The sequence below is a fragment of the Balaenoptera ricei genome, chromosome 1, assembly GCF_028023285.1.
Source record: "Balaenoptera ricei isolate mBalRic1 chromosome 1, mBalRic1.hap2, whole genome shotgun sequence".
NCBI classification, from domain to species: domain Eukaryota; kingdom Metazoa; phylum Chordata; class Mammalia; order Artiodactyla; family Balaenopteridae; genus Balaenoptera; species Balaenoptera ricei.
Window position 1 is genome coordinate 106,874,215 of NC_082639.1, and position 26,650 is coordinate 106,900,864.

General features: G+C 41.5%; 1 protein-coding gene across 3 annotated transcripts in view; it reads left to right on the forward strand.

Annotated features, from left to right (window-relative positions):
- CHD1L (chromodomain helicase DNA binding protein 1 like) overlaps positions 1–26,650 on the forward strand; it is a 122,260-nt gene that overhangs the window by 63,439 nt on the left and 32,171 nt on the right. Inside the window, exons 1-6 of one of the 3 annotated variants that reach the window (XM_059929201.1) lie at positions 6,294–6,505; positions 13,264–13,376; positions 16,192–16,298; positions 16,864–16,978; positions 17,620–17,651; positions 23,091–23,172. In XM_059929201.1, coding sequence (XP_059785184.1) covers positions 6,373–6,505; positions 13,264–13,376; positions 16,192–16,298; positions 16,864–16,978; positions 17,620–17,651; positions 23,091–23,172 — 582 coding nt within the window. In that variant the 5' untranslated portion in view covers positions 6,294–6,372. Of the gene's footprint in view, positions 1–6,293; positions 6,506–13,263; positions 13,377–16,191; positions 16,299–16,863; positions 16,979–17,619; positions 17,652–23,090; positions 23,173–26,650 lie in introns of those variants that run through there. The other 2 variants (XM_059929198.1, XM_059929200.1) reach the window with 2 other exon arrangements.

Here is a 26,650-nt window from a genome sequence, read left to right on the forward strand (position 1 = left end):
GCAGATGAAGCTTTGCTCTCTCGCCCGCCTCTCACCTCCTGCTGTGCAGCTGGGTTCCTAACAGGCTGTGGACCGCTACCAGTCAGCGGCTGGGGGGTTGGGGACCCCTGGACTAATACATACATATATATATATATATATTTTTAAACTAATTAATTAATTAATTTATTTATTTTTGGCTGTGTTGGGTCTTCGTTTCTGTGCCAGGGCTTTCTCCAGCTGCGGCGAGCGGGGGCCACTCTTCATCGCGGCGTGCGGGCCTCTCACTGTCACGGCCTCTCTTGTTGCGGAGCACAGGCTCCAGACACACAGGCTCAGCAGTTGTGGCTCACAGGCCTAGTTGCTCCACGGCATGTGGGATCTTCCCAGACCAGGGCTCGAACCTGTGTTCCCTGCATTAGCAGGCAGATTCCCAACCACTGAGCCACCAGGGAAGCCCCATACATATATTTTTTTAAAGTATATTTTTAAGAATTTATTTTGAATGAGACGAATTTATTGTACTGACATGGGAAGATTAGGAAAGAGTTTAACCAGCACAGCCCCTGTTTGGTTTCTATAGCTCTCTTGGCAAAGGGTAGGAACAATTTAAGCAAGCACATTTAAAGCTTTAGCTCATATAGAGTACATCACATCCACTTGTATTCCATTGACCAAAGCAAATCATACGGACCCTGCCTATTGGGAGGCACTGAAGTCTATTAGCTAAGGGCTGAATGTACAATCATCTTATAGGGGAGAAAGTGAATAGCTGAGAACAGTAATACCATCTATCAAAGCTGGCTATCCATGACCCCACGACCCCACCATTGAGTAGACATCCCACACTCTATGTGTGAGTGTGTGTTTTTATTTACCTTCAGAATCCGTATCTATGCGCCACACATATGAGAAAAACACTATGGAACATTTGCCTGTGGATTCCCCGAGCAAATGAGGTTACAATGGGACCTCAACAATGAGAGATAAATCCTGATTTCTCGTGTCTCCACTGGTAAGATGTAGTAGGTACTTAGGTGATCACCAGGCTCATTCCCAACTTAACTTTTTTGTTCCTTCACAATATCCTGGACATTCAAATTTGTGTTTAGTTCCTTGTAAAAAATTATTTCATTTAATTTTAACAACACCATTATGGGGTAGCTATTTTATCCTCATTATAAATTATTGTGTATCATAGGCCTTCCAGAAGCACTCTCTTATTGTTAAAACTCTTTGATTATGAGTATTAATTGTGCATGACAATTTTGAGTAGTTTGAAGTGATGGTGTTGGGAGAACTCCCTGGCATCAGTGTTATAACAGTGTCTCAGGAATACATGTCTGCTGCAGGTGTGCTCATTTTTCAAACCTAAGACCCAGCTTTGTGGGGTTAGGGCATGAGTTGGCTTTGGGCTCTTGTCAACCACAGCAGAAGGGGGTACTTAAGATTGTAGCCCCTTTCATCCTAGTGCAGTCACTAGGCCACTGACATAGGGCACTGACGTAATCCTAACCTGAGCCCAAAGGTCTAAGTCCATGTACTCAACAAGAAGTCTGTACAAATTTTCACCCATGGTCACAACTTTTACTCAAGCTCCATATCTGACTCACTAGATGCTGCCAGCTAGTGTCCTGCTGTGACCCAACAGAGCAGGGACATAACAGACAGCAAACACAACTTGTTCACTATCCTGTGCTCGATCATGCATGTTTTGGTAGGGTTGGCATATGCCAAAGCCCATCACTGACATGATTTGGATACTATTAATCTTATCAGGTTGCCGTTGGCAGAGGGTGTACCTTCTCTGTGGTGTAATCAAAGAATTAATATGAACACCATGCTTATATAACCTGAGCAATGAATGAAACAGGACTTGGGGTTGTACTTTATTCTGGAAGTTAACACTGACTCACTAGAAAACATTGGACAAGTTGCCTAAACTCACTGCACCTTCGTTTACCCATTTGTGAAATATCCTCTCTGTACCTCAAGGTTATAACAATCATAGATCCTGGATTTTAGAATTGTTCTACAGATACCTCATTCAAACATTCAGCAATACTTATTATGTCAGGCACTCTTCTAGGTACAGTTGAATTTTCAACATATCTAAAAGTGAAATCATTATCTTCTCTTCCTCAAACCAGCTTTTATCTCCTATATTCTCTGTCTCAGTGGTGGCGTCAACATCTATCCAGTTGCCTGAGGCAGAAACCCCTGGGCGTCAGTCTCAGTGTTTCTCTTTCCCTCAGCCCTACATCGGTCCTCTCAAGTGTACCCTCACCAATTAAAAGAATCTATTACTCCCTTGCTAACCCTGCCTCAGTGTTTTCACCCTTGTGGTCTCTCTGCCTTGAACACGCTCCTTCCTGATTTCACATAGCTGGCTTCTCATCATTCAGATCTTAGCTCAAATGTCATTTTGTTAGTGACATGTTCTTCAACCCATCCAATACAGAGCTGCTCCCCAGTCCTGCTCTTAATCTATTACCCTTTTTTATTTTTTACCATCTTATTAGCACTAATACTACCTGATAACTCACTTGTACACCGCCTCCCCACCGCCACCACCATTTTGTCTGTCTCCAACACAGAATCTAAGCTCTGTAAGTGCAGGGACATTTTCCCTGCAAGGTGACTTGTTCACCTCCATTCCAGACACTGGGGATGTGGCTAGCATAACCACTATTTATTGTATTCATCTGGAAAAATCCAACCTGGTAAAATCCAGTTCTCTAACTATTCCTCACTTGTACCCAGCACACACTATGCAGACTGGTCTCGTGACCATAAACCTCAAGTGTCCCTTGCTGCTGTTTGGCATTTTTCTCCAGTCAATTCACTCTCCCACTTCCCCAGACAATTATTTCACACCTTTCCCTCCTCAAACCTCTAACCCCACTCCCCCTCCTCAAGCTCATCTGATGACTTTGTTACTTACTTCACATAAACAACAAAAACAGAAGAGATCTTCCATGTGCTCTCCCCACGACTTCTGTACATACATTGTGCCTCTGTGTGTTCCAATGTGTGGACTGTCCATGCTCCTATCTGGACCAACCCCTCCACTCGTGCATTGGGTCCCACCTCCTCTCACTCAAGGACATCACTCCTGCAGCATCAGTTTTTCTCTCGATTGTTTTTCCCTGAGCTTTCAATATGCTCTAATGTCACCCATCTGCAAAACAACCCTCCCCTTGACCCTATTTCCCCTTTCAGTTATTGCTCCCAGTTTTCTGCTCCCTTTTACAGCAAAACTCTTTGAAAGAGGCGTGAGACATTTTGTCTCCACTTTCTTTCCTCCTATTCCATTTTTAAAACCCACTTTTGTATACAGAAATCATTCTGGTCACGGTCAACAATGACTACCATATTGCCCAATCCAGTGGTTATTTCTCTATCCTATCTTTACTCCACCTCTTAGCTGCATTTGACACAATCACTCACTTCTTAAAACGCCTCATTTGGCTCAGGGACAGCATGTTCTTAGTTCTCATACTATGTCACAGGCTGTTCTTCTTAGTCTCTTCTGCTGGTTCTGCCTCATCTTCTTGACCTCTAAATATTAGTTGTCCAAGGCTTAGTCTCTTTTATAGTTTCAGTCATCTCTTAGGGGGACCCATCTAGTATCAAGGCTTAAGGTCTATCTTAAAATGAGGACTTCCATATTTATACATTCAGTTCCAGTCTCTCCCCTGAATTCCAGACTAATCTGATTATCTATTCAAAATCTATACTTGAATATCTAGTAACCATTTCATGCTACTCCATCCAAAAATGAATTCTTCATGTTCCTCAAACCTCCTGATTCTCAGTCTTCTCCCCTCCATACATGGAAACTCCATTCTACCATTTTCTTAGGCCAAATCCCTGAAATCACCCTTTATTCCTCTACTTCTCTCAAATACTTAGCCAGTGTACTTTTTTTTAAACTTAAAAAAAATTTTGGGCTTCCCTGGTGGCGCAGTGGTTGAGAATCTGCCTGCCAATGCAGGGGACACGGGTTCGAGCCCTGGTCTGGGAAGATCCCACATGCCGCGGAGCAGCTGGGCTTGTGAGCCACAATTACTGAGCCTGCGCGTCTGGAGCCTGTGCTCCGCAACAAGAGAGGCCGCGATGGTAAGAGGCCCGCGCACCGCGATGAAGAGTGGCCCCCCGCTTGCCGCAACTAGAGAAAGCCTTCACACAGAAATGAAGACCCAACACAGCAAAAAAATAAAAAAATTAAAAAAAAATTTATTTATTTATCTTTGGCTGCACTGGGTCTTCGTTGCTGCACGCAGGCTTTCTCTAGTTGCGGCGAGTGGGGTCTACCCTTCCTTGCAGCGCGCGGGCTTCTCATTGTGGTGGCTTCTCTTGTTGCGGAGCACGGGATCTAGGTGCGTAGGTTTTAGTAGCTGTGGCACGCAGGCTTGGTAGTTGTGGCTCACAGGCTCTAGAGCGCAGGCTCAGCAGTTGTGGCGCGCAGGCTTAGCAGCTCCTTGGCATGTGGGATCTTCCTGGACCAGGGCTCGAACCCATGTCCCCTGCATTGGCAGGTGGATTCTTAACCACTGCGCCACCAGGGAAGTCCCTGAATCAGTGTATTTTATAGGCTCTACCTTTTAAAAATATCTAGTATCTTACCACCTCTCACCACTCCACTGCCACCACAGTGACCCAACAACTATCATCTCTTGCCCAGACACCTGCAACAGTCTCCAAACTGGTCTCCCTGCTTCCACTCTGCTCTCTTCTATAGACTTTTCATACAGCATTCAGAGTAAACTTATAGGCATCATCTCAACTAGCTGACTTGGAGTCTCTCAGTTACCTTTATACAGTTACCTAGCTGTGCTTTAGATGCCAGACTAAATATACCAACAGAACACTTAGCTTATAGCTAGTATCCTATCTCTGGTATTATACAAAAACAAATGTACTTTAAGTGAAAAATAATGAACACCCTTTTGTTTGAGCTGCAGGTGGTTGATATTGCTGCTTTAGTGGATAAGTCTACCCACAGAGCCTAGAGGGGAAGAAATAAGTCAAACACAGAGGCCAGGATGCAAACGCCACTCAGGAGCAGCCACATAGGACAGAAGCCCCTCCAGAGAAGCCAGCAAAGGGCACAAGTCTATGTTAAGGTTTTGAGAAAACACCCAGGTAGGAAATCAGTGTAGCCCCATTAAGTGACTTTCTCTTTCACCTTAACGTTGATCACTACCTGATTTTATTTGCTTATTACTTGTCTCCTCCTTTTGAAATATAAGCTTAAACTATAAACTTAATATAAGTATAATTTACTTAAATATTCTACAGATGAGATCAGTGGCCTCCATCTCCAGTGCCAAAAGAGTGCTTGGCACATAGTAGATGTTCAATCAGTATTTACAGAATGACTCAAGACACAAAGCTAGCTTCACAAACAGTGCTTTGTTTGAGTTTTTATGAATAAACCAACCTGAAGACATCTCCTTTGTAGCTAAGTTTCCCCCTTTATTTAAAGGGGGTGAAGACGTGGGGAGTGCAACTTTAATCTGTGTTTACTGAAGGTGGAAGCACCAAGATTAACCTAAATGGGAATTCAGTAGTCTTATGACATTACCCAGAGAATAACATGGCTCCTGTTCCAGCTTTGTCAATTACCATTCCAAGTCACAGTTTCTTCAACTGTGGAGGAACAATTATGGTACCTATTTATAGGGTTATTGGGAGGATTAAATGAGACAGCAACTCTAACGCATCAATAAATGCAGGTATTTGGTTGTTATCATAATATTTGTATTAGCGGTACACGACTAATCATAAATCACTACATCTTAAATCCACTTAAAGTTTATGTTGAGTCATGGTGACTCACAATCATCGCTTCAATTCGCTCCCCATAATTCACTTAAGAAACCCATTGTGGCAACGACATCTTTCATGATTTTAATTTTCTACCATTCAGAAGTTCCAGCCTACAGACAACAGGGAGTAAGTAAGAGGATTTCAGGGCCCAAGCCAATTTATTACTCGTGTGAACTGAACTTTACAATCTTGCTGTGAATTGCTGAGGGGCAGAGACGATGTCTTATTGAATGCTATAACCCCAGAGCCCAGCAGAGCACCTGGCACATGACAGTCAATGTTGATTAAATAATAAGTGAGTGACGAGTGTTTCAGGTCATCAGTCGCCTAGAGAGGGCATAAGCACAGCCAGAGGCACAGGTGTGAGAATCGAGCGGCCCCACACGCACGCGGCTGCAAGCGCTCCTCAGCAGCGGGTAGGACACCTTCCGGCACTCTCCGCGCCCAGACCTCAGCGCAGGACGCGCCCTCTGGTGGCGGCGGCGCCCGGGGGTCAGGCCGCGAACGTCGGGAAGGAAGCGCGCGGGGAGACGCAGGGCGGAGCCTCGCCGTGGCTGGATGGAGCGTGAGGGCGCTGCGACCCGCGAGGGCGACATGCCCGGCTTTCTACAGACTCTTCAGAGCGAGAACCGAGTCGAGGCGGCGCGGGCGCGGGTGCAGGAGCAGGACCTGCGGCAGTGGGGCCTGACAGGTTAGTGGCTGCGGGGAAACTTCCGGCTACGTCGGCCGACTCTGGGACTCTCCTCTCCCGGCCCGGGACCCGGCGCCAGGAACGGTCCGGCGCCGCCGCGGGTGGACCGTCTTGTGGGTTTTTAACCTGCGGGCAACAGGGCCTTCCTTTTCCGCCCCTGCGGTGGGGCTGGGCGGAGAGGAACCCCGCCTGGGGCCAGGTAGCCGTTACCCCGCCTGCGCGGCGCGCGGGGCCCGCGGACGCGGGAGGAATGTGTTTCCCGGCCGGGAAGCGAGGCCCGCCCGTGGCCCCCGCCACCCGGCACGCTGGCCCTGGGGAGGGGAACTTGGTGAGGCCCCTGTCCGGAAGGTAGGACCGTCCTCTCGGAAGAAGCGGAGGGCGTCCTGGCGCCGCAAGGGTGTGGGTTTAAAATTTCTGTTCCGGTGGGTTTGGAGGCCTGGCTTGGGGGGTTTAACTGGTTGCTTGTGTAAAACTATCAGAACTCTTCTCCAAGCTTCACTTTTCTTCTTCGTTTACCGTGCGCGCGCAGTTCTCTGATAATACTCCACTGGTTAATTCTCCCTCGACGCTATAATTTGAAATATGCAGCTAAGCAAAGTTCATAAGCTCATTACTGCATGTAGCTATTTTATTTATAGTAACCTTTCCGTAGAAACTTCGAAGCGCGAAAACTTGCATCCCCCTGAGGTCTGCAGGCAGGGGGGCAGACCGCATCTCTGGATGGAGGTCATAGGACGGAGAGACCCAGGTCCTAGTTCCTGGCCTGCTGTTGACTCACCACCTAACCGCTCCCATACTCGTTCTATTTATAAAATGGGGAACGCAGTGCTGTGCCTTAACTGTCTTAATCTCGGATCAATAATAATGAAATAGTCGTTAACTCTTTATTGAGTGCTACTGAGAGCCACATGCTGCAGGATGTTAGGTGCAGAGATGAGGATACAAATGCGGGCTCTGCTCTCCTAGAGTTTCTAGACTGGAGTCTGTGAGTGATTTCAAAAATATAAACAAGTATTTATTGAACTCATACTGTGTGGCAAATACGAAGGAAGTGTGAGGTTTTGTTATGAATGAAACAAAAGGGGCAGTTCTATGTCCAACTTAGAAGAGGGGTGGGAAGAGATAAATGGATAGGATACAGACATGGAAGACAAAGACCTCTCCCTTCTTGAGGCTCTGAGTCTATGAAAATGGTATCTCTGTGTCTGTAAGGAGTATGTATCCAACTTAAATATGAATTTACAGACTGATGCTTTTAAGTTTGGTGTAAAGTTTATATGTTTATAGAGCCAAAGTTTATACGTGATTATTTGTGTGTTTGCCTATTTCCTTGCATGTGTTTTTGGGTATAATACTATGTGTGAGAGAAGGCTAGTTCTAATGTGCACATTGATACTGGACTGTCAGTAATACACTTGGAGAAATATACATATGGACAAGTGCTGTTACTGTAGTGAAATTGAGAAGATAGATAAGAGGTTGCAAGTTTGCCTGGATGAATTAGAGTGAGTGAATGAAGAAGCAAATAGACAAATGTGGAAACTTGGTGGTGGGCATGGATAAGTGAATAGTGGGGGGAAAGAAAAAATTAGAAGATAGGTATACTTAGAGGAATAACCATTTAATCTTATAACTTGAAATTCCTATTTCTATTTGCCAGAATAAATTAATATTCTTAGAAACTATTCTTTGTGAGTTGGTTAAACATGGTTACTGATTTTTTTTCCTTCTGATTGACAGAAGTAGTACATGTTCTCTGTAAATCATTTAGGGTAATATTTTATGCATAAAGAAAAAACAGTAATATACATAATCCTATTACTGTTAACATCTTATTATCTATCCTGCCATTTCTTGGTCTGTGCATGCATATGTGTGTATGTAATTTCTTTTTTTCTTTCTTTTCCAGGGTGGAGCAGGGACTGAGGGAGAAGTGCAAAAATGGGGTTTCATGTACATACTTTTTGGAAACCATAATTTTTTTCCTTATTATCATTTAGTCTTCTTCAATATCATATTTACTAGTTACAGACTATTTCGGTGTATGGATGTGCTGTAATTTAGCCAGCCACTCTATTTAGGTATTTAGGTTCTTTTTTTGTTGTTTTAAATAATACTAAAAAATATCCTTGGAACCAAATATTTATTATTGAATTTTTTTTTAATTGGGGTATAGTAGTTTTCCAATGTTGTGTTAGTTTCTACTGAACAGCGAAGTGGAGTTCCCTGTGCTATACAGCAGGTTCTGATTAGTTATCTCTTTTATACATATTAGTGTATATATGTCAGTCCCAACCTCCCAATTCATCCAACCCCCCCTTTCCCCCTTTGGTGTCCATACGTTTGTTCCCTACATCTGTGTCTCTATTTCTGCCTTGCAAACCGGTTCATCTGTACCATTTTTCTAGATTCCACAAATATGCATTAATGTACGATATTTGTTTTTCTCTTCCTTACTTCACTCTGTATGACAGTGTCTAGGTCCATCCACATTTCTACAAATGAACCAATTTCGTTCCTTTTTATGACTAAATAATATTCCATCGTGTATATGTACCACATCTTCTCTATCCATTCGTCTGTCGATGGACATTTAGGTTGCTTCCATGACTTGTAAATAGTGCTGCAGTGAACATTGGGGTGCATGTGTCTTTTTGAATTATCGTTTTCTCAGGGTATATGCCCAGTAATGGGATTGCTGGGTCATATGATAATTCTATTGTTAGTTTTTTAAGGAACCTCCATACTGTTCTCCATAGTGGCTGTATCAATTTACATTCCCACCAACAGTGGAAGAGGGTTCCCTTTTCTCCACACCCTCTCCAGCATTTATTGTTTGTAGATTTTCTGATGATGCCCATTCTAACCGGTGTAAGGTGATGCCTCATTGTAGTTTTGATTTGCCTTTTTCTAATAATTAGTGATGTTGAGCATGTTTTCATGTACCTCTTGGCCATCTGTGTGTCTTCTTTGCAGAAATGTCTATTCAGGTCTTCGGCTTATTTTTTCATTGGGTTATTTGTTTTTTTTGATATTGAGCTGCATGAGCTGCTTGTATATTTTGGAGATTAATACTTTGTTGATTCATTTGCAAATGTTTTCTCCCATTCTGAGGGTTGTCATTTTTTGTTTATGGTTTCCTTTGCTATACAAAAGCTTTCAAGTTTCATTAGGTCCCATTTGTTTTTATTTCCATTACTCTAGTAGGTGGGTCAAAAAAGATCTTGCTGTGATTCATGTCCAAGAGTGTTCTTCCTATGTTTTCCTTTAAGAGTTTTGTAGTGTCCGGTCTTACATTTAGGTCTTTAATCCATTTGGAGTTTATTTTATTTTATTCATTCATTCATTCATTCATTCATTCGTGGCTGTGCTGGGTCTCCATTGCTGCACACGGGCTTTCTCTAGTTGTGGCGAGCAGGGGCTACACCTCGTTGCAATGCGCAGGCTTCTCATTGTGGTGGCTTCTCTTGTTGCAGAGCACAGGCTCTAGGTGCACAGGCTTCAGTAGTTGTGGCACGCAGACTCAGTAGTTGTGGCCCACAGGCTTTAGAGCGCAGGCTCAGTAGTTGTGGCACACGGGCTTAGCTGCTCTGTGGCATGTGGGATTTTCCCGGACCAGGGCTCGAACCTGTGTCCCCTGCATTGGCAGGTGGATTCTTGACCACTGTGCCACCAGGGAAGTCCCACACCGAGTCTTAGTTGTGGCAGGTGGGCTCCTTAGTTGTGGCTTGTGGGCTCCTTCATTTTGGCAGCCAGGCTCTTTAGTTGCGGCATGCATGTGGGATCTAGTGCACTGACCAGGGATTGAACCTGGGCCCCCTGCAGTGTGAGTGCGGGGGCTTATCCACTGTGCCACCAGGGAAGTCCCTCAAATTTATTTCTTCCCCAACCCCCAAGCATGCCTTACTGCCTCCTAGAGGTTAGAAAGAAAAAGACATTTCCGAGACTTGCCTGGAGTTCTGTTGTGCTTGTGACTTGACTTCCACCTAGCAGATGACTGTGGAAGATTTGGAAGAGGAAAGTGAGGGAGAAAGGCTGCCGTCCCTGAGGGATTTAAATTTTCTACTTTTCTCTTGGCCGTGACTCTTAACCTCAGCGGGGTTGGGTAGGGTACTGAGCATCCACTCTCTGGCATGGATTGCAGCTGAGGCAGTAGGGTCTTGGAGCTGACAGTTGGGGTAATAGCCTCCTGGTTTTTCCCCTCTAGGTAACTTATGTCATTTTTCTCTGGCTGCTTTCAAGATATTTTCTTTGTCTTTAGTTTTTAGAAAGTTAATTATGATGTGTCTTGGTATATATTTCTTTGGATTTATTCTTTTATTATGTTTGAAGTTCATTCACCTTGAATCTGTAGGCCTTTTGCCAATTGTGGGAAGTTTTCACCCATTTTTGTGAGTACTCTTTTTTAGCCCTGTCCTGTTTCTCATCTCTTTCCAGGATGCCAATGAATGAATGTAGTTCTTTTGTTAGAGACTTGCAGTTCCCTGAAGCTCTGTTCATTTGTTTTCAGTCTGTTTTCTCTCCATTGTTCAGGTTGAGTAATTGCTATGGTTCTGTCTTACAGTTCACTGATTCTTTCTTCTCTCCATTCTGCTATCAAGTATGTCCTCTGAGCTTTTTACTTTAGTTATTGTATTTTTCAATATCTTCTTTTTCTTTGCTGAGACTTTCTATTTCTTTACTGAGGCTTTCTATTTTTTCAGTTGTTTTAAGCATGTTCATGGTTGCTTGTTGAAGCATTTTATCATTGCTGCTTCAAAATAAGTGTAACATCTGTGTCATCTGGGTTGGCATCTGTGGATTATCTTTTTTCATTCAGTTTGAAACCTTCCTGGTTCTTGGTATAATGTATGATCTTTTTTATTGAAACCTGGAAATTTTGGGGTTATGTTTTGAGACTCAGGATCTTATTTAAACCTTCTGTTCAATTGTCTGTTTCATGCTGCTCTGGCAGGGGAAGGGGGGTTGCTGCTTTGTTACTACCAGGTGGAAATAGAAGTCAGGCTCCCCCTATGAGCTTCTCTTGATACCTGGGGATAGGGAGGGGGGTTCCTCCTTACTTCTGGGTGAGAATGAGAGTACTGGCTCCCAACTTGGTCCCCACTGACACTGGTAGGGGTGGTCTCATTACCTCTAGGCAGTGATAAAAATCCTGAGTCTCCACTGGGCTTCCTTTGACACCATTTCTAGGGGTAGTTGGGGAGGGGGCTCATATGATCTAGTAGGGGTAGAAGTCCAGGCTCACTATGTGGTCTCCATTGACCTGCATGGGAGGGAGAAGTGGAGTGGGGATGGCCACATTATTGGTGAGTGGGGATGAAAATCCTGGCTCCCTCCCTAGCCCTCTCTGGTACCTTCCTGCTGGCGATGTTGGGGAACTTCATTACAGCCTCTTGAGGGTGGAGGTCTAGGCTCCCACTTGGCCTTTGCTGATGTGGTGGGGCCACTTTTTTTCCCTGTGGTGTTTGGCTTAACTGGAGTGGTTATTGTCTAAAAGTTTACATTTTCTGTCTCTCTAGGCTGTCCCTTTTCCTTTGGCTAGTGGGAGTAGGCTTTTGTGGGCTTTTTTTTTTTTTTTTTCTTTCTATGTCCATTGGCATTTCTGGGTGACCAATTTCTTCACCTCTACGTCTGGGATATATGAGGCAAAAAGAAACCCAGGGAACTCATCACTGTGTTGTTTGCTGGGTCCCGAGGTTACTAACCAGTCTGCCTTCTTCACCCCACCTTTTCAGAGTCATCTTATTATGTTCCTTTTCTTTGTAATATTCAGGAGTTTTAGTTGTATTAGCAAGAGGAATGGGGAAAAGAACATCTCCATCTTCCCAAAAGCAGAAGTCTCCAGATTTCACATTTTAATCTTCTTTGATTTTCTGAATTTTCTAACGTACAATATGCGGATAATACCTAGTGCATGGGATCATTATCAGCATTAAATGGGGTAACTTATGTACAGTGTTTACTACTCTCCGTGGTATTTAGTAAGTGTTTAATAAAAATAATTCGTTAATCTTTTTAATGTTCTACAATTATATATTGTTTAGTTTCTTTTTAAATGTCATGAGTTCAAACCAGAGTTTTACTTCTGTTAATAGTTTTTCTATAAAGTATGTTTGGGGTCTTCCGTCTCCCAAAGATATGGCTGTTCTCTGAAATTGGATTTTTTTTTCAAGAGAGAGAGAGAAAAGACAGACGGCAGAAGCTCTATGTGGATTTCAGACATTTTCTGTTGTCCCTGTGCACTGTTAAAACACCTTCTATGTAACATTGTTTCCATTCTTAACAGCACTGCTTCTTGATTGAAGCATGAGTTAATCTTGTCCTGTCTTGATTTTTTTCCTTTAGCACCTGAGGGCAAATTTACATCGTTGCAATTAAGCAAGCAGACACATGTACAGTCCATGTGTTGTTTGCTGTTGTATTGCATCAGTAAAGCCTCATTTCCTAGAATGGACACTGGCATGAGACTCAGGCAGTCTACAGGCCTAATCCCAGGCTGATTTTCTCAACTGTCAAGTGGATCCTGTAACACTGACAGGCTATTCTGGGCTTTGATTATAGTGGTGATTAAGTCTGCTCAAAAAGTAGTTTGGAAGTCAGCAAATATTTGCATATCTGTAACTTCTCAGCAAAGGATGTGGCCCTTAAGGTTTGGGGTATGGGAATTTAGGCTGTGTTCTTTAGTCGAAGTCTTAAGCATAGCCTGTGTGTATGCTTAAATGTCTGCTCTTTGGACTTGCTGCTTTTTTTATTTCTAGGGATCCATCTACGCCCTTATCAGCTGGAGGGAGTCAACTGGCTAGCCCAACGCTTCCATTGTCAGAATGGCTGCATACTGGGAGATGAGATGGGCTTGGGTAAGACCTGCCAGGTATGTTACTGTGGAGTGAGTACTGTTCACCTCTACTGAAGTACCTCCACACGACTCATTACTATCTTTAGCTGCCAGCTGTTGGTATGTATTTTTATACTAAGAGGTAAAATGCCTGAACCTTTGTTAAGAGATCATGACCTTGGACTTGACTTTTCTCTTCATGGAGATGGTTTTGAACTGTGTCACTACCTTTATGTTATCTATCACTCGACATATAGAATCACAATTAATGGGCAGGGTTTTTCTCTATATAAAGCAAATATACCTGTCCCAGGAATCAAATTGACTCTGCCCTCCTTAGTAATATTTTATCTAGTTAAGATAACTGGATCATTTCTAATATTAGTCTCCCTTCCTCAGTGGGTGGTGGGGCTAATTCCCATTTCTCTGCCATGCTAGAGAAGTACAGAGGAAATACTCTATGTTTTCCAAAATGCCTTGGCCATCTAATTGTAGGATATAGTCTAGACACCTGGAGAATTAGATGTGACTTCCTTGGGCATTGATTAGCAGGTTGCATGTTGAGATTGATGCTTCCAGTAGGATGATCACCAATACAGCTCATGTTGACAGATGTCAGTGGTAGGCTTGGATTGATGAAAAGTCCAGACACAGATACTCCTTGGGTTCATCACACAAGGTTTATTCATCTATAAGGTACCAAAGAAAGTCAGTGCAGTCAGGATACACAATAGAGGCAACTTGAGCAGAAACCATGGAACTGTAGGTTTCTTGATTCCAAAAAGGTTTCATCAGTGAACCCACAGAGTGAGTAAAGTTCTCATTAATCCTTTTAGAAGCTTAACCTGCCCCCTCTAACCTCACATCCATAAACGTCAAGCTGGAGCAGTTCTGCTCAGAGTCTAGGCTGACCATGTGTTGGAGACGCCTTAATCTAATCCAGGTGTACCTCATCAATCTTGTGGTTATTCAGGATACAGTATGACCTCCGAGCATGGTAGCCCCAGGTACCTCATTTATTACCCTCAGGTTTCTCAGGCAATAATTCTGGTTCTAGTATATTCCTGAACTGAGAGCTATGGAACAAAGGTAAGTTTCCTAGTGTTTCTGGGAGGGAGGCTAACAGACTCTTGTACTCAGGTACAGAGCTCTCCTTGCAGTCTCCTGTGCCATGGACATTGGAATCGCCCAGACTTGATTCAGAGCCAGCAAATTCCACATGTCCTTTGCCTTTCCCATGGTGTTCATATAGCTCTACTTTAAGTGCCCTAAAAATCACGCCTCCAAATTCATCTTATTAAAATTTTGTTTAGAATTTTTGCATCTGTGTAATTTTGCATTGAGTAATGTCTTTGTATGGTTTTGGTATTGGGGTAAATCTGGCTTCATAAAGTGAGTTGAGAAGTATCCCTTCCTTTTCAGATTTATGTAAGAGTTTGTGTAGAGTTGTTACTGTTTCTTCCTTAAATGTTTGGAAGAATCCACTAGTGAATCCAAATTTGTTTTGTAGATAGCTGGTTTAAGATAATAAAAGATAAATTTTCTCTAAATAGGGTCTTCAGCACAAACTAAACAGAATGGTTTTAATTCAGTAAATACTTATTGGGTGGTTGTCTGGGCACAATCTGGGCTGGGAAACCATGGGTAGTTAAAAAAGAAAAATATTTCCATTATGAAATTAACGTATTATCAGTTAAAACCCGTAACCATAGCACTCTAGCCATAATCATGAATAGCAATATGTGTTTTACATGGTTGAAATTATAGTACACATATAGTTTGCATTTTATTAATCTAATAGTAATTGTTATTTTCCATTTTATATTCTTCACAGTGATTATTTTCTATTGGCTGCATAATAGTCCATCAAGGGAATTGATCATAATTTACTTGAATGTTCTACAGATGAGGAATGGAGAGTTCCCCTCTTTTGTGATATTTAAATTAACCTCTATAGGAACATCTTTGGGCTTGTATAGCTTTCTTAGGATTTTGGATTATATCCTTAGGATAGATTTTTCTAAGAAACAGTTCAGCCATTGGGGACGGTGGGCCCTCAAACTTTTTGTTTTATAAAAGAGTGCTATTTTCTCTATGTATCACAGCAACCTTTTAAAGAAAATTTTCTGGTTAAAAGTGTGTATAGCCATATCCTAAAATAAGCTATTGGGCTTTACAAAGATTTTCAGTTTAGACCCTGACCTGAGTTCATGAGGCTATATTATTGTTTGTTTTCCTCACTGGAATGTGTGCCCCAGGAGAACTAGGAGTTTTGTTTGTTTTGTTCACTATTATATACCAGAGCTCAGAATAGTGCCTAGTAAATAGAAGGTGCACCATCAATGCACATGGAGGCAGGAAGGAAAACATTGTCTCTTAGGAGATGCTGGCCAACAGCAAGAGGCCACCACATGGTTGGGCCTCTTTGCAGTCAAGTCTTGATACTTCTTACCTTATGTTTTTAGAGCATTCCTGACCTTGTGCATCATTTGCATTGTTTTTGTTGATTTCTATTGTCTTTCCTGATGTTTTCCTTTGTATAAAAGGTTCAGTTACATAAATTTTGAGCACCATTGCTTGTTGACTGTTGATGTAATTGAGTACCATACATTTCTTTGGCAGTCATATTGAGGCTTACCTGATTTCACTCTAGGAATGGGTGACTCTCCTAATGTGTGGAGGATTGTACATTATTTTTGTTTTTTGTAAAGCAAGTCTTCTACAACAATTTGTGTTTGTGTTTTATTATTTTTGATGCGATTGTAAGTGTTCTCTACAAGGTTGTGGGGACTTTATCGTTGTTTCTCACGTGGAAATGTGGTCAAAACCGCCTTCCTTTTCTGTGTTCCAGACTATTGCTCTCTTCATTTACTTGGCGGGAAGATTAAACGATGAAGGACCATTTCTGATTCTTTGTCCCTTGTCTGTTTTGAGCAACTGGAAAGAAGAGATGGAGAGGTACAAGAGTAGATGTTGCTGAAATTTTATTTTTTACATTAAGGTTTTGTTTTCTAGGTGCTATGTGAAATACGATAAAACAACATATTGTCCTAAGCAGTGAGTTTATTTCTTCCAGAAAACTCTGACATGAGACAGTGTAGATAGAGACTGAGGATCTGATGGGGGAGGGTCCAATGGATGTTATTGTTACCTTTTGTCAATTTGAAGGTCAGTACTCATTTTTAGTAAATTTTGCTGAACTAAGGAAGAAACCATCTTTTTCATAGTGATATAGTGACACTTCATAGGAAGTAACGAACGTGGAAAAATAGTTTTTTTTTTACAGTTAACACAAGGCCCTTTTAGATGTTTATCTGACATGTCTCCCTCTTCACACGGGGACTTACCCTTAGGTTTACCCATTGCTGTAGGTAAGAGTTCAGGGTCCCAGGACTCATTCTGACTGCAGGGCATCCTGGGGTCTGCACATCTGCAATCCTTCCATGAAAAGTAATTTTCCAGACATGCACCCCTTTTCCATGGCTCTATGTTTGTGCTCATCTACCTCTTTTCTTGGATTCAGATTTGCTCCAGGTCTTTCCTGTGTAACATATTCAGGTGACAAGGAGGAGAGAGCCCACCTACAGCAAGACCTAAGGCAGGAGTCACGTTTTCATGTGCTGCTAACTACCTATGAGGTATCTGTTTGTTTTTCTACAGCCAGAACTCTAAACCTGGGACCTTAGAAGTTGTAGAATCTACTGGAATTATATTCAATTTTTTTTTTTTTGAGGGTTCATATTGTTCTGAGAAGAAGGTCTACCTTTATTAGATTCTCACAGAGAGGCTGTGAGCAAAGGAAGCGAAAGACCATTGTGCTCCAAGTTAGTTAGCTGTCTCTCCCTCTCTGTCCTGGTGGATCAAGGGGGAAGGCTTCCCAGGTAGGTACTACTTGAGCTGCCTCTTGGCCGATGAGTAGAAGGAGGCAGGCAGGCAGGGGAAAGGGTTTTTTGGGCTGAGGCATCGTCTCTTGTTACTGGAGGGTGGGAAAGGAGGACACTTAGTTCCAGACACTTAGTTCCAGTCCCTGTTTAAGTCCTTGTTCTTCAAGCTAAGACTGTCCAGGTCACTGTAAGCAAGACCTTCCACTCATTCATGCCTCCCTTTGTTTGTCTGTAAGATGGTGCTACTTAGAAGTTATGCTCAGAATTTCTTACGTAGTGAATGAATAAGACTTAGCTAAATCCTGTAGTTTAGGAGAGTTAATAAAAAGTTAGCTTATTAATATCAGAGTTATATCAATATCAGCCTTTGTAATGTGTCTTCCTTAATTTTTCAGGTTTGCTTGAAAGATGCATCGTTTCTAAAGTCGTGAGTATGTTGCACTACTTCAGAAATTGCCTTAAATGTATCATGAAAGTCACGTCTTTACTTCACATTTTAGCACTTTGCGTTTTTTCCTGATGTGTCATCCATGAGTCTTATCTGGTGTGCAGCGTGGCAGGAGTCTTACAGTCTAACCCCCTACTCATTAGGTGTAAATCTGTGGGTTCATTACTTAACCTCTGTGAACTTCAGCTTCTTCATCTGTAAAATGGGGATAATGAAATTTTTACCTTGGATGTTTGTTGTGAGGATTAAATAAGATAAGGTATACGTGGTGGGTGGTTAATAGATACTAGATTCTTTACATCACAACTTGCACAGACACCTTGCAGGACTGCAGTGTGGAGATTTTACTACAACACAGTAGGTGAATTATTTGAGCCTCTTCCTGGAAGTATCCTAAAAGATACTATAAAATTAGCTTTTTATTTATTTATTTATTTTTTACATCTTTATTGGAGTATAACTGCTTTACAATGGTGTGTTAGTTTCTGCTTTATAACAAAGTGAATCAGTTATACATATACATATGTTCCCATATCTCTTCCCTCTTGCGTCTCCCTCCCTCCCACCCTCCCTATCCCACCCCTCTAGGTAGTCACAGAGCACCGAGCTGATCTCCCTGTGCTATGCGGCTGCTTCCCACTAGCTGTCTGTTTTACGGTTTGGCAGTGTATATATGTCCATGCCACTCTCTCACTTTGTCCCAGCTTACGCTTCCCCCTCCCCATATCCTCAAGTCCATTCTCTAGTAGGTCTGTGTCTTTATACCCGTCTTGCGCCTAGGTTCTTCAGAAAGGGATTTTTAAGTATACTTCTTTCCAGTGAATTGGCTTTCAGGCCTCTCCTCAGCTCGTGAAGTGCAGGGAACGTAGATGTAACTCTTAGTACTACCTGGCAGTGGGGACAAGGTGTTGCAGTATGTGGTTAAGACAACAGTCACCATGTAAATCAAACAAGAGCTAGTTTTAGGTGAATAAGAAGTTATATGGACAGAGTTTCATTCTCCATAGCATGTGTAGTTATGACATGGTTAGGTGGGGTTTGCATCTTTAATATTTGGAGACTTTTCAAAGTGCTTTATCAATATTTTCAATGTTATTTCCTATCCAGGTTCTTCTGAGTTGGATTTTTATTTTCATCTTATTTTGAAACACTAAAGGCTCAGTCATAGATTTCATGACTTCCATCTAGTGTTTTTGTTTCACTTAAGTTTCATTTAAGTAAGCATATTACCTTACTTTTCTTAGGAAAAGTATATGTATTCCCTCTCACTTCTTTTTTATTATTAATATCCAACTTAATATTTATTGAAGATGTGTCCCCTGGAAAGACACTGTTCTGGGAGTTATCAGCAATACCAGGAAAGTAAACCATAGAGTGACACTAAGAGGACATAAACTCCAGTAGAGGGGTAAGAAGGGTAGAGATATCCATAATACAAGGCAATATATCGGAAGTCTCAACAGACAAGAAGATTGGGAGATAGATGTTACTGGGTACTTTACATAAATTATCCTATTTAATCTTCATGAAAACCCTAAGGTGGTTATTATCATCCGTTTTATAGATGAGAAAGGTAAGAGATTAGGTGACCCATCCCAGGGCACATTGCTAGTAAATGGCAAAGCAGACATCCAAACCCACCACTCAGTGCTGGGGAGCTTCTTCATAAGAGAGCTTTACAAAGTATCTCGGTGCACTGGAGTTGCACATTTTCAGCAGAAATACAGTCTTTCTATATTAGATCATCTGCCTTCAATCCATTCCAGGTGAATTTAAGAACCTAAATAATAAAGAGACATCTATAATGTTTACTTAGTATGAACTCTAAGAACACGGATTTAGTCTTTTTTTTTTTAATAGATCTTTATTGGAGTGTAGTTGTTTCACAGTACTGTGTTAGTTTCTGTTGTACACCAAAGTGAATCAGCCATATGCATATACATGTCCCCATATCCCCTCCCTCTTGAGCCTCCCTCCCACCCTCTCTATCCCACCCCTCTAGGTCATCGTAAAGCACCAAGCTGATCTCTCTGTGCTACGCTGCTGCTTCCCACTAGCTATCTATTTTACATTCGGTAGTGTATATTATGTCGATGCTACTCTCACTTCGCCCCAGCTTCCCCTTCCCACCCCGTGTCCTCAGATCCATTCTCTATGTCTGCCTCTTTATCCCTGCCCTGCAACTAGGTTCATGTATTTGGCAAAGTTATACTTTGTATTACTGTATTGCACACTCTGAGAACAGCCAGGGAGTGTAATGTAATCTTTGCCCTAAAGAGGCTTATCATATAAAGGAGGCAAGCATATACAGTGGAGAAAAGACAGCCTCTTCAATAAGTGGTGCTGGGAAAACTGGACAGCTACATGTAAAAGAATGAAATTAGAACACTCCCTAACACCATACACAAAAATAAACTCAAAATGGATTAAAGACCTAAATGTAAGGCCAGACACTATCAAACTCTTAGAGGAAAACATAGGCAGAACACTCTATGACATAAATCACAGCAAGATCCTTTTTGACCCAGCTCCTAGAGAAATGGAAATAAAAACAAAATTAAACAAATGGGACCTAATGAAATGTAAAAGCTTTTGCACAACAAAGGAAACCATAAACAAGACCAAAAGACAACCCTCAGAATGGGAGAAAATATTTGCAAATGAAGCAACTGACAGAGGATTAATCTCCAAGATTTACAAGCGGCTCATGCAGCTCAGTAACAAAAAAACAAACAACCCAATCCAAAAATGGGCAGAAGACCTAAAGAGACATTTCTCCAAAGAAGATATACAGATTGCCAACAAACACATGAAAGAATGCTCAACATCATTAAGCATTAGAGAAATGCAAATCAAAACTACAATGAGATATCAGCTCACACCGGTCAGAATGGCCATCATCAAAAAATCTAGGAACAATAAATGCTGGAGAGGGTGTGGAGAAAAGGGAACCCTCTTGCACTGTTGGTGGGAATGTAAATTGATAGAGCCACTATGGAGAACAGTATGGAGGTTCCTTTAAAAAACTAAAAATAGAACTACCATACGACCCAGCAATCCCACTACTGGGCATATACCCTGAGAAAACCATAATTCAAAAAGAGTCACGTACCAAAATGTTCATTGCAGCTCTATTTACAATAGCCAGGACATGGAAGCAACCTAAGTGTCCATCATCGGATGAATGGATAAAGAAGATGTGGCACATATATACAATGGAATATTACTCAGCCATAAAAAGAAACAAAATGGAGTTATTTGTAGTGAGGTGGATGGAGTTAGAGTGTGTCATACAGAGTGAAGTAAGTCAGAAAGAGAAAAACAAATACAGTATGTTAACACATATATATGGAATCTAAGGGAAAAAAAAAGGTCATGAAGAACCTAGTGGCAAGATAGGAATAAAGACACAGACCTACTAGAGAATGGACTTGAGGATTTGGGGAGGGGGAAGGGTAAGATGTGACAAAGAGAGAGAGTGACATGGACATACATACACTACCAAACGTAAAATAGATAGCTAGTGGGAAGCAACCGCATAGCACAGGGAGATCAGCTCTGTGCTTTGTGACCACCTAGAGGTGTGGGGTGGGGAGGGCGGGAGGGAGGGAGATGCAAGAGGGAAGAGATATGGGAACATGTGTATATGTAAAACTGATTCACTTTGTTATAAAGCAGAAACTAACACACCGTTGTAAAGCAATTATACTCCAATAAAGATGTAAAAAAAAAAAAAAAAGCTTATAGAGAGCTGAGACTGTGCATGTAACAGTATGAAAAATCAGAAAATTTTTTGACAGCAGACTTACAAAATCTTTGGATCAAGGGGACTAGAAGTTACTTTGTCCCACTTTCTGTTCAGTGCTGGAATTCCCTGTGCCTCATCCTCTCCAGGAAACGTCCCTTGGCGTGTCCTTTGATGAGTGACTTGACCTCCTTCTTTCACTGAGCCCAGATCCACCTCCCTGAAGTCTGTTTCATTGAATACACTTTTTATTGGATGCTTGCGGTGTGTAAAAACCTGAATATCTAGTTCTTAATACCTTAATAATACCATAATAATCTTAATAGATTAATCCCTAATCTATTTTGAACGGTAATTCAAACAGGAGCCAGGCACTGTGCTGCAGCCACTTTCACACCTTATCTCATGACCAGTGTCCAACATCAGCTGCATTCTTATTCTTTATTATCCTTCAGTGCAGCCCCTGGTCCTGCTACCCAGCAGGAATGATCCCAATTCCTGCTGGAATTTTACCCGTGTTTTGGATTTTCTTTGTGGCCTCAGAGGAAGAAGGCTTCTTCCTCTAAGGCCAACCTCTGCTCAAGATCTTCCTCTAATATTTGAGGGATTTTTATTTCCATACCTACTGTCTTCCCAATATTCTGCTTTACTTGTATATACATTTAGTTTTTTAAGTATAAAAATAATGTAGTGGGAGTACAGAATGTTTACAAATGAAATAAAAAGTTAAAAAACCTTCTAACTTCCACTTTATTATCTTTTGCATGGTTTTCACATTTGTGAAAAAGATATATAATACCTTTTTTAGTTATATAGGCCTTTATATTATAACATAATCATATTTATCATTTAAAATGCTATATTTTGTCACCCATTATTGGACCTATTATTATTATTTTCAATTTTTTGCTGTTTTAAATAATGGAGCTTGGAACATATTCATACATACATAGTTTTCCATATTTTGAATTTTTTTGGTGGGAAAAACAGCTTCCCAGGAGTATATGCAGAGGATGTGCTTTTATGACTTCTTGAGAGTTTGTGGTCGTAGCTATCATGCTGCAGAAGTGCTCTGGCACAGCTACCAACGACTGCCACGTTAACAGAGCCAATGATGTATCCTACTATCTGTAACATTTGATCGTGTTCACCACGTCCCCATCTTAAAATCATACTTTTTTAGCTACTGTGACACCACTGTCTCTTGGCTTTTCTTCTGGGTCTGAATCTCAGTTCTGCCTCATACTAGCTTTATGACCTTGACCAAGTCATCTACCTTTCTGAGCTTTAGTCTGTGTTGTTAAAATGGGTACAATAATGTCTGCTCACTTTATATTTTTGATTTAAATAACATACCTCAAGCCCCAAGCTGAGTGTCTGGCACATAGTAGGTGGTCATAAGCGTTTTCTTTTGCTTTATGTCTCCGACTCCTTTCTTTCTGCCTTGAATGCATAGATCTTTCCCATAAATTTCCTTAATTTTACTACCTTATCCAGATTGTCTTATGTACATGGTTAGCTCTCAGATAAGAAGGCAATTTGGGTGTGTTTCTAATAGAATGGGCTTGCTATTAGTCTTCCCAGCAAGAGTCATGGTTTTGTGGTAAGACTTTTGGTTGTGAGATATATGTTTGAGTTACACAAAACTGAAGGCTTGGATTTTTCCCTCACAGCTTCCCTTGGAGTGTTCTTGTTGTGGATGAAGCTCACAGGTTGAAAAACCAAAGCTCCTTGCTGCATAAGACACTTTCAGAGGTAAACTCCCAGGATACTCTTAGCTTTTATATAACTCCATTTTAAAAAATATTAGTTTAGTCCTATATAGAGCCAATTCAGTTGAAATTTTTTTTTTCAGTGAGATTTCTGCAGGGCTTAGTGAACATATATGGTGACAGGAGTAGTACTTAATATGGCTTAACTACTTCTTCCTCTTTTACACAGGAGGTGATGTTTACTAAAATCTGGTTATCAAATGAATAAGACTCTACCCCAGGAAAATATATTGTATTTTTGGAAACGTTTCAACTGTCTTTTTGATCTTCTTCAAAGAGGCAGTTTCTTTAAAAATAATCTTACTGTAGTTTTTCTGTCTGCAGTAACAAACATATCTGACATATTGTACCCCTCCCCCACTTACCTGTTTAAAAAATTTGACAGTTCACAGAGTCGTGAAGAGACTGATTTCACACCGTTGAATAGTCCCTCCAATCTCTCCTGTCTTTGTCATACTTTTGAGTATGACACCCTTGATCTTATTCCATTCTCTTAATCTCTGGCATCATTCCGGCAAAGTAAACGAGAAATGTCATTGTAGCCCTAGATATGCCCTCTGTTCTGAGGAGCCAGTGGAACAGCTTGTGAGTATGAAGTGCCCTTCTCCTTGTTGACCTAGTAAAGGCTTGTTCGTTCATGAGACCCCCACGTGTGAATGTGTGGGACCATCACTGAATTTTGGTCCCTATCCTAAAATAGTTCAATTAATAAATTTAGAGGTCTTTTGGAAGAAAGTCTTAGATTTTAATTCTATATTTATTGGCTAAAAATTGCAGTTTTTAGTGTTAATGCAGATATGGCCACTGTCTATTATTCGCACAGTCTCAAAGATTCCTGTCCCTTATTGGGGGCCCCTCTGCTCTGTAGTGTCCTTTACGTTCTTTTTAGGGACTCGTAACAGTATCTCTTTCCCAAAAGGTTGTCATATTCTGGCGCCTAACCTTATAAGAGACTGCTTCATAAACTACCATGCCAGTTTACTGATTTACAGTGGGAGAAGAGAAGCGGGTGTAGTAAAAGAACCCTGAGCTTGGAGTGGGGGAAGCTAAAGTCTGTTGCCTGCTCCAGAGCCTTTTCTTCTTACTCATAAGGAAACTAAGGCTCAGAGGGGCTAAGTGAGGAAATTGTTCTGCATCATCTAAGTATTCCTTTTTAGGTGAGGTTTGAATTGCAGACAACTAGTTGGTCAGAAAAAAACACTCACTTTTATAATTTTTATTTTTTTCTTTTCCGTTATGGTTTATTACAGGATATTGAATAGAGTTCCCTGTTTTATGCAGTAGGAACTTGTTGTTTATCGATTCTATGTATAATAGTTTGTATCTGCTAATCCCAAACTCCCAATCTATCCCTTTCCCACCCCCCCTTCCCCTTGGCAACCACAAGTCTGCTCTCTATATCTGAATACTCACATTTATTGATTGGTGGGGAGAAGGGTACTGCCTTTTCCTCCTTCCTAATGTTGTTTTGAGCTTGTTTGTAAAAGCTAGAAGCAACCTAAATGTGAATATAAGGAATTGGTTATACAATTTATGCTATACCCATACAGTACACTTACAAAGTAAGGCTGCCATGAAAAATTATGCATAAGAATATTTAATAATGTAGAAAATATTTGCAAAATATTTTATACAAAAATGTTTACAAAATATTATACACAAACAGATTGTCTCCGGACCTTTTTTTTTTTTTTAATAAATTTATTTATTTATTTGTATTTGGCTGCGTTGGGTCTTCGTTGCTGTGCGCGGGCTTTCTCTAGTTGCTGCGAAGGGGGGTTACTCTTTGTTGCATTGCACGGGCTTCTCATTGCGGTGGCTTCTCGTTGCGGAGCAAGGGCTCTAGGCGTGTGGGCTTCAGTAGTTATGGCACGCGGGCTCAGTAGTTGTGGCTCACGGGCTCTAGAGCACAGGCTCAGTAGTTGTGGTGCACGGGCTTAGTTGCTCCGAGGCATGTGGGATCTTCCTGGACCAGGGCTTGAGCCCATGTCCCCTGCATTGGCAGGCAGATTCTTAACCACTGCACCACCAGGGAAGCCCCATCTCTGGACTTCTTTTTTTTTTTTCCCCGAGTATAAGTTTTGATGCCAAAATGGTCACTGCTTTGAATAAAAATGTTAACTCATGTGATAGTGTAAGTTGATTTTAGTGACTGACAACCTTGATTATCTTTGTTGACCTCATTATTTTGGTCACTTTAGTTCTTTGCTTGGTGAGCACATATTTTAAAAATGTGATTTGGTTATTGGAAACCTTTATTGTTGAACTACTATGAAAACACTGTCCTACAAGCAGAGCAGGCATGAATGGGCATTGATTAGACAATTTAAAAAGAAACGAGGGCTTCCCTGGTGGCGCAGTGGTTGGGAGTCTGCCTGCCGGTGCAGGGGACGCGGGTTCGGGCCCTGGTCTGGGGGGATCCCGCGTGCTGCGGAGCGGCTGGGCCCGTGAGCCACAATTGCTGGGCCTGCGCGTCTGGAGCCTGTGCTCCGCAACGGGAGAGGCCGCGATGGTGGGAGGCCCGCGCACTGCGATGGGGAGTGGCCCCCGCTTGCCGCAGCTGGAGAAAGCCCTCGCACAGAAACGAAGACCCAACACAGCCATAAATAAATAAATAAATAAATATTAAAAAAAAAAAGAAAAAAAAGAAAAAGAAACGAAAAAAGGGAGAGTGCCCCCCCAAAAAAAAAAAGATTTTGAAATCAATTTTAATTGATTGTGTCGTTTCATTTATCACCTTTTCTTATCTCAAAAGCATTGTCTCCTTTTTTTAATTTAATTTAATTTTTTTTAATTTTTGGCCGCACTGTGTGGCTTGTGGGCTCTTAGTTCCCTGACCAGGAATTGAACCTGCACCCTCGGCAGTGAAAGCACGGAGTCCTAACCACTGGGCCTCCAGGGAATTCCCAAAAGCAGTGTCTTCTTATGACCCCCTCCCAAATCAAAATATAGAAACACAAGAAGAAAAGTAAAAGCTACCAAAAATCCTACTCCACTGCATATGTTAACATTTGGTGTATGTGCTGCCACATCCTTTGCAGTGCTGTGTATACCCAAACATAAATATGCATATATATTATTTAAAAAATAAAAATATATTACTTTAAATATCAAAGTGTATATATGTATCTATATAGATACATACACTCATACATAATGTATTTTGATGTTTAACATATATACACAGGATATGGCTTTCTCTTTGTGCTGTATTATTTAACTCAAGTGGTCTAAGTTCTTGTTAATGTTAGTTCAGAGGTTGTCCTTTGCTTTACCTAATATCTGTTGTTACTGTTTTTCCTAACCTTTTACTTCATTAGTCTGATATTCTTGGTGTTCTCATCTTTTGCTCAAAATTTAAAGAGTTTGTTTCCATTTTGGACTCTATATGGTCCAGAAATGTCCAGAAGTCTTGATGCCTTGCATTGGCTGCACCTGTAAAGTTTTACAAAAGGACATTC